The following is a 14,940-nucleotide window of genomic DNA, read 5'->3' on the forward strand; positions in this document are numbered from 1 at the left end:
AGAACCAAATTTTGAATTTGAGCCAAAAATACCAAATCTCCATTTCCACCAGATAACTGATAAAGGTAGGTGAATCACCCCATTTCTAAACTTAAACATTGTGAATTTTGATGTTCCTCAGTTCCACTTTTGCTTTAGCTCATTGTGTTGTAGAACATTTGCCACCCTGTAACTGGTATAAGTTGTAAGACAAATTTTACAGAGTCTAGTTAGTTCCCCCCATGTCTGTACTTCAATGAAGTACAGATATCTGTTATAGGTCTCAAGTTAGATTACAGAGACTGAATGATTGGGCTTTCCCCAAGTATTAATAACGAAAAGATATTTTATTTTTTATTTTATTTTATTTTATTTTATTTTTTAGACAGTCTCACCCCATCACCCAGGCTGGAGTGCAGTGGCGCAATCTCGGTTCACTGCAACCTCTGCCTCCTGGGTTCCAGTGATTCTCCTGCCTCAACTTCCTGAGTACCTGGGATTACCAGCACATGCCACCACACCCGACTTAATAACTAAAAGATATTTTAAAAGCAAACAATCCAGTGACTTTTATATATCCCATTAAAACATGCTGTTGGCCGGGCACGGTGGCTCACGCCTGTAATCCCAACACTTTGGGAGGCCGAAGCAGGCGGATCACCCGAGGTCAGGAGTTGGAGACCAGCCTGACCAACATGGAGAAACCCCGTCTCTACTAAAAATACAAAATTAGCCGGGCTTGGTGGTGCATGCCTGTAATCCCAGCTACTCAGGAGGCTGAGACAGGAGAATCGCTTGAACCCAGAAGATGGAGGTTGTGGTGAGTCAAGATGGCGCCACTGCATTCCAGCCTGGGTTAAGAAGAATGAAACTCCATCTAAAAAAAAAAAAAAGACTGTTAATTAAAGTAGCAGTAGAAATTATTTTCCTCTCCAGCACAAAAAAATCTTTACTGCATCTAAACTTAAAGAAACACAAATTCCTGAGTCACACTGATGTAGGCCCCTAACTCAACTGTGATAAAATACAGTTTATCTAACAATGGACTGCCTTTCTGTTTTAACTTGTGACTCATTGGAACTTGAAGGTTTCTCAAACACTTTAGTCCTCAAGAGTATGTATAGAAATCATCTGTAGAGTTTATTACTTTTCTTTCTTTTTGAAAAATACAAATGCCCAGTGGCTACTGCCACAGACTTACTGAATCTGAACTTCCACACACTGGGCCCTGGCTTATGTTTATTTTTGAAGCTCTCTACACAATTATTATGTCCACTTCTGATTACATATTATTTGTCTAATCTAAAGCCCATGGTCTGAAATGCAAGTCCATTGTTACCAGATACTGTACTAAAACAAATTAAAAGCTAGTTTTTTTTAAAAAGGCAAAATTTTACCAATAGTAATAATTAAGAACATAAGTTTTGAAAGATGAGGAAATCAAGTTTGATAGGGCATGAAGCACCCATACCTTGGGAGCAGCACTGACCATTTCAAACATAAAAGAACCCAGGGAATTAAAAACAAAACAAACAAAAACTACTTGATGATGAAGTCTCACCGACTGAGCAATCAGAATCAGAAAGTGGAAGGAAACCTGAGTGCAGTCGCCTCACAGTTCATGCAGAGAAGCCAATTCATCCTGTTTGAAATTAAAAACGCATTTTTATTTTTTAAAATAGAGATTGAATTCTTTCATTGCTTTCATCATCTTTTCTTATAATCTTAGAATAATGTTTTAGAAACTAATATATATTATATTCAAGAAATGTTTATCTGAGATTCAGCAATTCTATTGATTCTTTTTCTTAATTCCAGTAAAGGTAAATTTACTAGTTACTTAAAACACAGTATTTATAGTAGGATCCATTTCTCATAAACACACACACACATGCATATTCTGTCTATTTATCAATCCATTTGCTTACCCTTCTATCTGCACATATGTATAGAGAGAGATACTTTGGATGATGTTACCTATGTGTTAACACTGGAACTTTTGGGGCAGTGATGCCATGGGTGTCACCCCCAACCCTCACAGCCTGGGTCCACATTTGCCCGCTTGCCCCTCCTCTCGGCCAGTGGTCACAGGTGCTACTACGTGGTAGCCCATTCCTTATTATCCACAGCTGGAACCACATTCACCATGCTGCCTTGGACTTCCCGGAAGCAAGACAGATCTGCCTGTCTTGTATCAGTGCAATGCCTTGTATCAGTGCAGTGATGAATTTGAGCCATTCCCACATTGTGGTTACACACCTTTCTCCACCGAAAGGATGTGGCTCCCCACTGTTAGACGTTTACCTTAATATTGACATTTCTTCCCTAACAAATTGCTGCAAGTAACAGCACCTTGCTGAGACCTGTGGCCGAAACAAGAATAACTGTGATGAGGAGTTCCAGTGTTGCCTCTGTAAGGTCTGCTAAGATGTGCAGAAAACACTGACTTGTTCAGCATGTTCTTAACCTTTGACAAAGAACTTACATTTTTACGGCATACAACTGCCTTAGTTTGGGGAAATGATTAAGACCTTAGGAGACTTTACATTTTGTTTAAAACCTCAAACAAACAAAAGCTTCAGTAGGGAGAGTAGTGGGGAGGGCATGCCTTTCCTCCTAGGATCCTCCTGAGTGTTGCTGCCTTAGCATGCCATTGTCTTGACCCAATTCCAGAAAGAGATATGTGTTAAATGGAGAATTTTTAAGACAAATAAGTCTGTAACTCAATTTTTGCAGCCATGTTTACAAAAAAAAGAGCTCAAATTTAATTATATCTTATATTAGAAATACAGGCAAATCCTCATTTAGAAGCATATTTTTATTATGAAATGTTAAATACACATTTATGCCTGGAGGACCTGACTTTATTCCTTTTCAATGTTAATTATACCTAATAAGCTGTTTCTTTATAACACATGAATAAATTGTGCTTCTAGTAATAAGGCTAACTACATGGACAAGGCTTCTGTATCTGTTTTTTGTTTTTTGGTTTTTGGTTTTCTTGTAAGACTGGAGCCATTGGCTGGTAACTCCTTAGGGAGCAAAACATCTAAGTATTATATAATATACATGGAAGGTGACGATCAAGATTCAGAAGCACAGCCACTCCCATTTTATGAACCACTCATATAACAAGTCATATTTTGCTATAAACTTCACCTGAATTGAACAAAAGATGGATTTCATGAGCTAAATGAAAAGGTGTTTAAGATAACACTCATTACAGCACTATATGCTTTTATTGTGCCTTTGCTGTTTATTCTCTACTATTTGTTCCTTGTAGTAGAGTCTGGGTATTTTTTAAAGACTGTGATCTTTGAGTAATAGTGATTTCAGTAAAAATTGTTCTGGAAAAAAACTAAATTAAGAGACACCTTGATTATATGCATAGGTTTTCCTCCTCCTTTCTAGGATTTAGTAAAACTAGGCTTTTTGTTTGTTTGTTTGTTTTTTAACTTTTAAGTTCAGGGCTACAAGTGCAGGTTTGTTACATAGGTAAGCTTGTGTCATGGGGATTTGTTGTACAGATTATTTCATCACTCAGGTATTAAGCCTCGTACCCATTAGTTATTTTTCCTGATTCTCTCCCTCCTGCTACTCATCACCCTCTAATAGGTTCCTGTATATGTTGTTCCCCTCTATGTGTCCATGTGTTCTCATCATTTAGCTCCCACTTACAAGTGAAAACATGGAGTGTTTAGTTTTCTGTTTCTGTGTTAGTTTGCTGAGGATAATGGCCTCCAGTTCCACCCATGTCCCTGCAAAGGACATGATCTTGTTCTTTTTTATGGCTGCATCGTATGTACCACATTTTCTTCATCCAGTCTATCATTGATGGGCATTTAGGTTGATTACATACCTTTGCTATTGTGAATAGTGAAAACTAGCCATTCTTATGTTTATTTATTTATTTATTGAGACGGTGTTTCACTCCGTTGCCAGGCTGGAGTACAGTGGCACAATCTCAGCTCACTGCAACCTCCACCTCCCAGCGATTCTCCTGCCTCAGCCTCCTGAGTAGCTGGGACTACAGGCACGCACCACCACACCCAGCTAATTTTTGTATTTTTAGTAGAGAAGGGATTTCACCATGTTGGCCAGGATGGTCTCAATCTCCTCACCTCATGATCCACCCATCTCGGCTTCCCAAAGTGCTGAGATTACAGTTGTAAGCTACCCATTGCGCCTGGCCGAAAACTAGCCGTTCTTATTGCCTCTTATTTTCTCTTCGGTGTGACTGCCCAACCTCTGTGGGAAATGGTGTGGTAGGGTGAGTACTGTGAGAGGTGGTCCATGACTTAGGTCCAGACATTCCTGTAAAAGCTTCACCTGCATCAATAAGAATATGGTACACAGATTATGGAATATACTAATTTCATTATTCCCAGCAATAGTCATATCAAGCTGAAATACTGTGTTTAGTTCTGGATGCCACATTTTTAAAAGGCTCATTTCAAACTAAAATGTGTCCAAGGGGCAAGAATCAAAGAGGGCTCTAAAAATCATATCATAAGAAAAAAGCAGTTGAGGAAAATGGGGATGTTTAGCCCATAAAACAGAAGAGTTTATAATGGAAACCTGAGAGCTCCCTTAAATATGTGAAGGGAATAGATTCATTATTTGTACTTTCTAGAGAAGTGCTTTTTCAAAAGGTGAGTTGCAATCTATTAGTGGGTTGAGAAATAAATGTCATTGGCCATGATCAGTTTCATATGTTTAATAAAATAGAATACAAAATATCAGAACACATCACATGAAATAATGGCATACTTGTTATTTTTTGAAAATTGATTTTAATATTCTGTGTGTATAGTGGGTCATACTGTAAATGTATTCCTTATCATGGAATGGTTACTTATTATATGCCTATAATAAAAATAGGATCCACCAATACTAAAGTAATATAAAGAAGAGATGAGGGAGTGGGAAGTGAGGTGTACATACTATTAATCAAATTCTTTTTTTTTTTTTTTTTTTTTTTTGAGACGGAGTCTCGCACTGTCGCCCAGGCTGGAGTGCAGTGGCCGGATCTCAGCTCACTACTGCAAGCTCCGCCTCCCAAGTTCACGCCATTCTCCTGCCTCAGCCTCCCGAGTAGCTGGGACTACAGGCACCTGCCACCACATCTGGCTAGTTTTTTGTATTTTTTTTAGTAGAAACAGGGTTTCACTGTGTTAGCCAGGATGGTCTCGATCTCCTGACCTCGTGATCCGCCCGTCTTGGCCTCCTAAAGTGCTGGGATTACAGGCTTGAGCCACTGCGCCCAGCCTCAAATTCTTATTAGAAATATTACCTAACTTCATTTAAGAGCCCATGTCTGACATAAAGCCAATAAGAAACCAACAGTAAAAACCCTTACACAAAGAGTGCAGAGTAAGGAAATAGCCATTTACTGTTACAATAGTCTTTATTTAACTTCACTTTTTGTTTGTCTTTAGGATACGTATTAGATGATGAAGAAATTATAGATACCTTAAGAAAATCCAAAATGACATCAAATGAAATTTCAAAGCACATCGAAGCAACAAAAAAAGCTGAAAGTGAAATTCAAGCAATACGTAAAAACTATCTCCCCATTGCGACCCGAGGTGCCCTGCTCTACTTTCTAGTAGCTGGTCTCACGCAAATCAACTACATGTACCAGTTCTCCCTAGACTGGTTTCATCAGGTTTTTGTTTTGTCAGTAGTTTCCAAAAGCAAAGAACAAGAACATAGTTTTAAAAGGGAGAAAGTGTCTCCAAAAGAAGTTCATGAGATTATAAATATTTCAAAAGAACCCACCTTGGAAAATGAGAAAAATCTCTTAGATAAGCATATTAAAAGTGCAATAGATGTGCTGACAAAAAGTATTTTTAAGGTGAGACATTCTTTAGTGTGGATTTTACTTGTTTATTTAATCTCACTGGATTAATATGTTATGTTTTCCCTATAGGTGATTTCTTCAGCTCTATTTAATGAAGATAAACTTTGCTTCTCTTTTCGGCTTTGCACTGCAATCATGCAAAATAATGCTAATGGAAATCTAATAGAGGATGACATTGGATTCCTACCAGAAGAAGAATGGAACATCTTTTTATATTCTGGCATATTGATAAATATTAAAAGTGCATTATCCCAGTCTAGACTTACTAGTAAGTAAAAGTTATTATTCTGGATTCAGTAAAAGTCCATTAAAAGTGTGTTTCCTTCCACTAAGGTGCTCCAAGTCAATGCCTCTATAATTGATTAAAGTAAAAGTAGCTTGAGGTCAAGCACCTCCACCGTTACTCAATAATTTTTTAATGAATGAATGAATACATAAATGATAATTGCTATGCTTATTATAATCCTAATCTACAAAGCAGAATATCTAATGGTAGTCAACAGGAGCAAACCCAAACATAAACACTGATTGGATACCTTCAGGAGTTAAACCTTCCCCCACCCCCTAATTACAGTTGCCCTCACTTTCTTATGAAAACCTGGCTGAAAATTTGAAACGCAAAAGTCATGTTAATCCAAAAAGGTTAGACACAATTATTTAATTATTGAATCTTTTAAATGTTTCTATGTTGTATTTTTATTATGTTTATTATCTAAGCTGTGGTCAAATACATATAACAGAATTTATCATCTCAATTTTTAAGTGATATTAAATACATTCACGTTGTTATGCTGTAATTTGTAAATTTTAAGTCTGCAAAAGGGCAGAGTAGGATGCTATAGGCTCCCTTCCTTCACAGAGATACCAAGCTAACAACAATATACAGATCAGAATACTTCTGTGAGAACTCTAGAGATCAGTTGAGAAGCTACAGCATCCAGGCTATTGTAAAACCAAGAAGAGACTCCAGTGAAAGGGGTAGGAAATTTTGCATCATTTGACACATGCCTATTCATGCCCCTCCCTCTTTGTGGCATAATGTGGAACAACTGACAGGAAATACCTCATATCAGAGCTCCTTCCTCAGATAGAAACAAAAGAGTAGACAGTGCATCCAGTGTTCTGGCTTGTCTAGGGGTCTCCCAAGGGACTGGTTTTTGTCTTGCCTGACTCAGAATATTGGCAAGACTGGCACTGGAGTTTGGAAACCACTAAAATCCAGATGCAAGCAGCACATTAGACCTACAGTTTCACAGGGAGAAATTAGGAGGAGCAAGGGATTAGAAAAGGTTAAAAAGGTCTTAGAACCTCCAACTAGGCTGATTGGTGAGGGTTTTCCCCTGCACAAAGCCAGTACCAAAGACTGGGAAAGGTGGTAGTTTTTTCAGATGCCAACCCCGGAAAAAAAGATATTAAGGCAAACAAAGAAACAGGGGGAAATGGTCCAATCAAAGGAACAAAATGAAGCTCCAGAAACCAGTCCTACAGAAATGCAGATCTATGAGCTGCCTGACAAGGAATTTAAAATAACTGTCATAAAGTTGCTCAATGAGCTAAAATAAATAAATAAATAACAGAGAACTAAATAAAGTCAGTTAAATGATGCATGAACAAAATGAGAATATCAGCAAAGACATAAAAACTATAAAAAAGAATGAAACAAATTCTGAAGGTGAAAAATGCAAAAACTGAACTGAGAAATTATTACAGGGGTTCAACAGCAGACTTAATCAGACAGAACAAAGAATCAGCAAACTTGAAGACAGATCATTTGAAATTATCGAGTCAGAAAAGCAAAAAAAAAAAAAGCTAAAAAAATTAAAAAGCAAAGAGAGCCTAAGGGACCTATAGGATGCTATTAAGTTGACCAATATATGCATTATGGCACTCCCAGAAGAAGGAAAAAAGAGAGAAAGGGGTAGAGAAATTCTTTGAAGAAACAGTCACTAAAAACTTCCCAAATCTAAGGAAAGAAAAAAACATACAGGTTCAAAAAATTCAAAGAACTCCACTAGGATGAATCCAAAAAGAAACACAGCAGACACATTATAATCAAACTGTCTAAAGTCAGAGACAATGACAGAATCTTGAAAGCAGCAAGAGAAAAAGTTATTTGTACATACAAGGGAGCTTCTATATGATTACCAGTGATTTCTCAGGAAAACCTTTGCAAACTAGAGGGAGTGAGATATATATTCAAAGTGCTAAAAGAAAAAAACTCTCAACCAATAATACTGTATGTGTCAAAACTGCCCTTCAAAAATGAAAGAAAAATTAAGATTTCTCAGATAAACAAACATTGAGGGAGTTTATTACCACTGGAAATGGTCTCCAAGAAATGCTAAAGAAACTCCTTTAAGTTGAAGCAAAAGGATAATACACAGCAACATGAAACTATATGAAAAATATAAGGCTCTTCAGTAAAGGTAAATATGTGGAGAAAGACAGTAACCTGTACTATTGTAATTTTGGTAAATGTAACTTAAGTTACAAAAACATTTTTTAATCTATAATTGTATTAATGGGTATGCAATATATAAAAATGTAACTTGTGACATCAATAACATAAGGGGGGTGCTAAAGCCCTAAATTAGTAGATTTTGGTTTTTTGAAGACATAGTTTCACTGTCACCCAGGCTAGAATACAGTGATGGGATCATAGCTCACTGTAGCCTCCAACTTCTGGGCACAAGTGATCCTCTCACCTCACCTCCCAAGTAGCTGGGACTGCAGGCACATGCCACCATACTCAGCTAATTTTTAAAAATTTTTTGTAGAGACAAGGTCTCATTATGTTGCCAGGATGGGAGTAGAATTTTTGTATGAGACCGAAGTTAAGTTGTTGTCAGTTTAAAATAGAATGCTATAAAATTAAGATTAAATTATGTAATTGCAATAGTAACCACAAAGAAAATATCTATAGAATATGCACAAAACAAAATGAGAAGGTAATCAAAGTATATCACTACGAAAATCAACAAAATACCGAAAAAGGCAATAAAAGAGGACAGGAAGGGAGAAAGTTACAAGACATACAGAAAACAACAAATGGAAATAGTAATTCCTTCCCTATGAGTGCTTACTTTAAATTTAAATGGATTAAACTCTTCAATAAAAAGGCACAGATTGGCCGAATTAATTTAAAAAACAGTATCTAACTATATGCTGTCTACAGGAGACTCATATCTAAAGAAACACATAGGCTGAAAATGAAAGAATGGAGAAAAATATTCCATGCAAATAGTAACCAAAGAGAGTAGGAGTGGTTATACTAATATCAGATGAAGTAGACTTGAAATCAAAACTGTTACAAAAGACAAAGACAGATGTGAGATAATGATAAAAGGGTCAATTCACCAAGAAGATATGTAGTAATAAATGCTTATGCACTAAACCTCAGGGCTCCCAAATACATGAAGCAAACTTTGACAAATTGAAGGGAGAAATAAGACAGCGACCCAATAATAGTAGGAGACTTCAGTACTCCATTTTTAGTAGTGAATAAAACAATGAAACAGAAGGTCATAAGAAAATTGAACAACACGGTAGATGAACTGGATCAAACAGACATACACAGAACTGTCTTCCCAATAACAGCAAGATGTACATTCTTATTAAGTGCACATAAATATTCCCCAGGATAGACCACATGTTAGACCATAAAACAAGTCTTAACAAATTCAAGAAGAAGTCATACCAAGTGTATTTGCCAAACACAATGAAATGATACTAGAAATCAACAGAATGAAAACTGAAAAATCCACAAAGATGTAGAAATTAACACACTCTTAACACACTCTTAAACACCCAGTAGGTCGAAATCACAAGGGAAGTTAGAAAATACTTAGGGACAAATGAAAATGCAACATATTAAAACTTAGGGGATACATTGAAAGCAGTGCTAAGATGAAAGTTTATAACTGTAAATACCTACATTTAAAAAGAAGAAAGTGTACTTAACTTTTACCTCAAGAAACTAGAAAAACAATGTATTAAACCCAAAGCTAGCAAAAGGAATGAAATAATAAAGACTAAAGCAGTGATAAACAAAATAGAGAATAGAAAAAAATAAACAAAACTAATGGTTGGTGTTTTGAAAAGATCAACAAAATTTGCAAACCTTGAGCTCAGTTAACTAAGAAAAAAAGAGAGACGATGCAAATAATAAAAATCAGTAAAGAAAGGGACAGCATTAAAGTAGATGCAGAGAAATAAAAAGATTTCTAAGAGACTACCATGAACAATTGTATGACAATGAATTGGATAACCTAGAAGTAATGGATAAATTCCTTGTAGTCTACTGAGACTGAATCATGAAGAAATAGAAAATCTGAACACACCAATAACAAGGAGATTGAACAGGTAACCAAAAATCGCCAAAAAAAAAAAAAAAAAAAAAGCAAATTTTAGGACCAGTTGGCTTCATTGAATTCTACCAAACATTTAAAAATTAACATAAATTTTCCTGAAGCTCTTTCAAAAAATTGAAGAGACAGAAACACTTCCTAACTCATTCTGTGAGGCCAGTATTATTCTGATACCAAAGCCAGACAAACATACTACAAGTAAACTACAGACCAGTATTTCTGAATAACATTGATGCAAAAATCCTCAGCAAAATACTAACAAACCAAATTCAACAGCACATTAAGAAGATTGTACACCATAACCAACTGGGATTTATTCTCAGTTTCACAACAGTATTAATATCTTTAACACTACCAAAGTGTACACTTAAGAATGGTTAAGATGGGTGGGGTGCAGTGGCTCATGCCTGTAGTCCCAACACTTTGGGAGGTCAAGGTGGGGGGCAGATCACTTTAGGCCAGGAGTTTGAGATCAGCCTGGCCAACATGGCAAAAAATACAAAAATTAGCCTGGCATTGTGGTACACACCTGTAATCCCAGCTACTTGTGAGGCTGAGGCACAATAATCGCTTGAAACCAGGAAGCAAATGTTGCAGTGAGCAGAGATCGCACCACTGCACTCCAGCCTGAGTGAGAATGAGACTCTGTCTCAAAAAACAAAAACAAAAAAAGGGAGGCCAAGATGGGCGGATCACGAGGTCAGGAGATCGAGACCATCCTGGCTAATACGGTGAAACCCCGTCTCTACTAAAAAATACAAAAAAACTAGCCGGGCGAGGTGGCGGGCGCCTGTAGTCCCAGCTACTTGGGAGGCTGAGGCAGGAGAATAGCGTGAACCCGGGGGGCGGAGCTTGCAGTGAGCTGAGATCCGGCCACTGCACTCCAGCCTGGGCGACACAGCGAGACTCTGTCTCAAAAAAAAAAAAAAAAAGGTTTAGATGATAAATTTAGTTATATTTTTACCACAATAAAAACAATTACCTCTTATGTAATTTTTATATAAAGTAGCTTTCTGTTTTATTTATGTAAAATATATTTTTATTTCTATAAAATAGTTTTTATATGAAATAACCTAGCAGCACATCTTTGTCAAGTATCTACTTTGTAATGAATAACTAAAAGGTAAAGGGCTTATCTCTTCTAATGTGATCATTTTTCTTTTTTTATTAGGCACATTTGAAATAGATGAAAGTCAGCATCTTCAGTGGCTGTCAGATTCCAGGTGGAGGCAGTGTCAATATGTCAGCACTCACCTGGAACCATTTTCACTTCTGTGCAAATCCCTTTTATCAAACGTATCACAATGGGATACTTTTAAGAACAGTAAAGCAGTTTATTCTCTGATCAGCACACCTTTCTCTTCAGAAAATGCTTCACTGGAGGAAAATACAAAACCACCAGAGAAGAGTAAGAAAGCATTCAATGTTTTAACCTAAGTACCTGTGTATGTGTATGGATTTTCAATTTGTAAATGTCGTCCAATATCTTACATTATGAAAAAATTGGAGGAATATAACTACATTTTAAGCATGCACATGTTATTCAGTATAATCCTCATAACAATCCATGAAAGGATTATAATGAACTTCATGAGAAAATCTGATTAGAAATCGGAATTTCAGAGAGATTAAATATACCACACTAGTTTCATTACACCATGCTAGTTTGGAATCTTGAATCTGAACAAACCTACATATATTGTTCATTTTAACAAATGTGTATTTTTAAAATTACATGGGAAAGGATCTTACCTTAAATTCAAATGACTTACTATTTTTAGCACATCTTTTTCTCTTTCTTTTTCCACTTCGAACTCGCCTTCGTTTTTCCCTACTACCTTCACTCATAACACCCCCACTCAGAATACAACCTAATTTGTTTCCTTCCACATTTTGCTCTACTTCACTTCCTGATTTTTGCCAAAATAGACAATTATATTATGCAATAACATAAACATCCTTATACATTTTTCCTTTGCTTTTATTTCTATAAGATAAATAATCAGAAGTGGAATTGCTGGAACAAAAGGAAATTATTTTTATGTTAACAGTTGCTGCCAAGTCGCTTTCTTTAAAAGTCTATGATAATTTATATTTCCACCAGCAATATGAACGCCCATTTTCCATAGGAGTATTGATTTTTTTATTTTGCCCATCTGAAAAGCTTAAATTCCCATTAGTGTTATAGATAATTCGCTTTTGTCTTATTATATGTATTAACATCTATATTCAAATATTTTTCTGAATTATTTATTGTCTATTGAATTTGTTTTTATAGTACCTATGCTATATGTGTTTAAATGTTTGTATAGTCAATTATGTCTGTTTTTTTCTTTTATACATTCTTGATTTCAAGTTCTTATTAAGGTCTCCTCCTCCTGTAGAGTTTTCTCTTTGAGTCGTTATCATTTTATTTTGTTGCATTTATCTGTAATATATGTGGGACCCACAATTTATTATACTGTAAGAGTCAGCAACTTTTATTTAAAAGAATTCTTTTTTGACCCTTTTTGTAAAGTGAAGGTCTTTTTATTTTACAAATAACCCCAAATTATCCATTTATAACTATACCTTCATGTATCATGAACTTTTCTTAAGATCAACACATCAATATTATCTGCATTCAAAAAAGCCATTTCTATAACCTAATTTGTATTTAAAGTTAGACATTGGGAAAATACCACAGAAATAAGAGGTAAGTAGAAATGATAACCGTATCCGGGACAGCTGGAAATGAAGACTAGAAGGCTTCCCACCTTGCAAAAAATTGTAATCCAGCAGGACTCTATTGTGGTGGTAAGAGGGGTCAATATTAAATATATATGGATAGATATAATATTTAATTTTTCAAAAATTTGATAATCTGGTTGCATTTCCATTTGATTCTCATTTCCCATATCTGTTATAGCTGGATGAATATAAATCTCCAACCTCTACTCTTATTAGTTTATATTCATCAGAAAAACACCACATATACAGGAACAGGTTATAATGTGTTGACTGGCTGTGCTTTGGCTTCTCATTTTATTTCTTCATCTGTCCATCATCTTCTTATATTACTATTCATTCACCACTTCAGTTGGTCCAAGTTGAAACTTAAATCTGTCTTAATGTCTCCCTCTTTTGAGGTGTGAAGCACAGCTAGTGATGCCGTAAAGCTTACAGAAATAAAGCTCACTTTAAAAGTCAGCCATGTTGAGAAAAAAAAAAACTTCACAATTTTATGACAGAAATGTTCATTGTGATATCTTTTAATGATAAAAAGTATTTGACTATTAATCCCAGTTTCTTTCTCTAAATTATATCTAGCTGAACTTTTGAATGAAAATAAAGAAACATGTAATCCTATAAATTTTCCCTGGGAGAAACTCACTTCATTTCAAAGACTTATTTTGGTAAGATATCTTATGAGGAAATATTAATATTCTAAATATTTTGAGTGCTTTATTAGTAACTTAAGCCCTTCAAAATTAAAATTTTACAAGTGAAATGTATTTTTAAAGTACCTTTTGTGAACGTTAATGTGAGAGGGAAACACCTACACCTCCCCTTAATGCTTCTTTCATATGGAGAGTCCAATGTGAGGAATATTCCTGGAGTCCCTCTGTCCCCTCATTTGTTCTTCCCTAGAATGGGGGACTCATAGCCCTGTCCCTTTTGGGATTTGTCTGCCTGTAATGAGCATACTTTCTGGCTGCTTCTCCATGCCATAAACCATACAGGAACAGACCTTGGTCCTGTAGGGAGAGGCCAATGGCTGACCAGCACTACTTGTGACAGGTAAGTCTGTCTAATTCTAGATTCTGTATCAGGAAGCACATTGTTGCCTCATACCTAAGCCACATCCACCAGCATGACCTTTATTATTAATAAAATGATATTTTTGCCCAACACCTCTATTTCTCAATTGTTTCAGAACCTGGCTGAGGGTAGAGCTTGGTGGATTATGAGTATGCATGGGTGTCATTTATTAGCACCCCTAACACATGAAGAGTTTAGTATGTGTTAAGCACTTTACATATATTATTCCAGTTAATACTTATAATAATCTTGGAAGGTAGGCACAATTATTTCCCTCATTTTACAGATTAGGAAACCAAGGTTTATAAATTGCCTAATAGAGCCAGGTTGAATCTCAGACAGGTTGGCTCTCATATCTGTGTTCTTGGTAGTCATACTATATTATACTTTCCAGAGTAGATTATCCTAAATTCATCCTTATTGCCTTAAAAAAAAATCTTTATTTTGACATTCATTCCCTAATTTAGTGAGGGGAAAATCTCTCACCTCATTTAATTTCCTTAAATTCTTAATTTCCTGAAATTCTTGAAAATGCTAACCTGGACAATCAGTAATCCTTTTGATTTCTGCCTTAAACTTTATTTTTGCAACACTTTAAAAATTCTCTGTATGTAAAGATTGCAAAATATGGCTGCATCTGGCTTATAAACATGTTTTATTTGGCCTGAAGTTTTGTTTGGTTTTTTGCAACTTTTCAGGTGCAATTTATTACTAATCAAATGGATTTGAACCTGTGATCTTGCTTAGAAGATTTCTGCCTTCATTCATTTGGGTCGCTGTAACAAAATAGATTGCTAAAACCCAATAGATTGGGTAATTTGTAAACAACGGAAATGTACTGCTCACCACGCTGGAGGCTGGGAGTCCAACTTCAAGGACCCAGCAGATTCAGTGTCTGGTAAGGGCTTGCTTCATGGGTGGCATCGTCTT

General features: G+C 35.9%; 1 protein-coding gene across 1 annotated transcript in view; it reads left to right on the forward strand.

Moving 5' to 3' along the window:
• DNAH14 (dynein axonemal heavy chain 14) overlaps positions 1-14,940 on the forward strand; it is a 604,313-nt gene that overhangs the window by 531,058 nt on the left and 58,315 nt on the right. The window contains exons 70-73 of the mRNA XM_033199195.1: positions 5,418-5,836; positions 5,912-6,110; positions 11,381-11,617; positions 13,519-13,604. Coding sequence (XP_033055086.1) covers positions 5,418-5,836; positions 5,912-6,110; positions 11,381-11,617; positions 13,519-13,604 — 941 coding nt within the window. The remainder of the gene's footprint in view (positions 1-5,417; positions 5,837-5,911; positions 6,111-11,380; positions 11,618-13,518; positions 13,605-14,940) is intronic.

This window comes from Trachypithecus francoisi, unplaced genomic scaffold, assembly GCF_009764315.1.
Source record: "Trachypithecus francoisi isolate TF-2019V2 unplaced genomic scaffold, Tfra_2.0 Lachesis_group5, whole genome shotgun sequence".
Classification (NCBI taxonomy): domain Eukaryota; kingdom Metazoa; phylum Chordata; class Mammalia; order Primates; family Cercopithecidae; genus Trachypithecus; species Trachypithecus francoisi.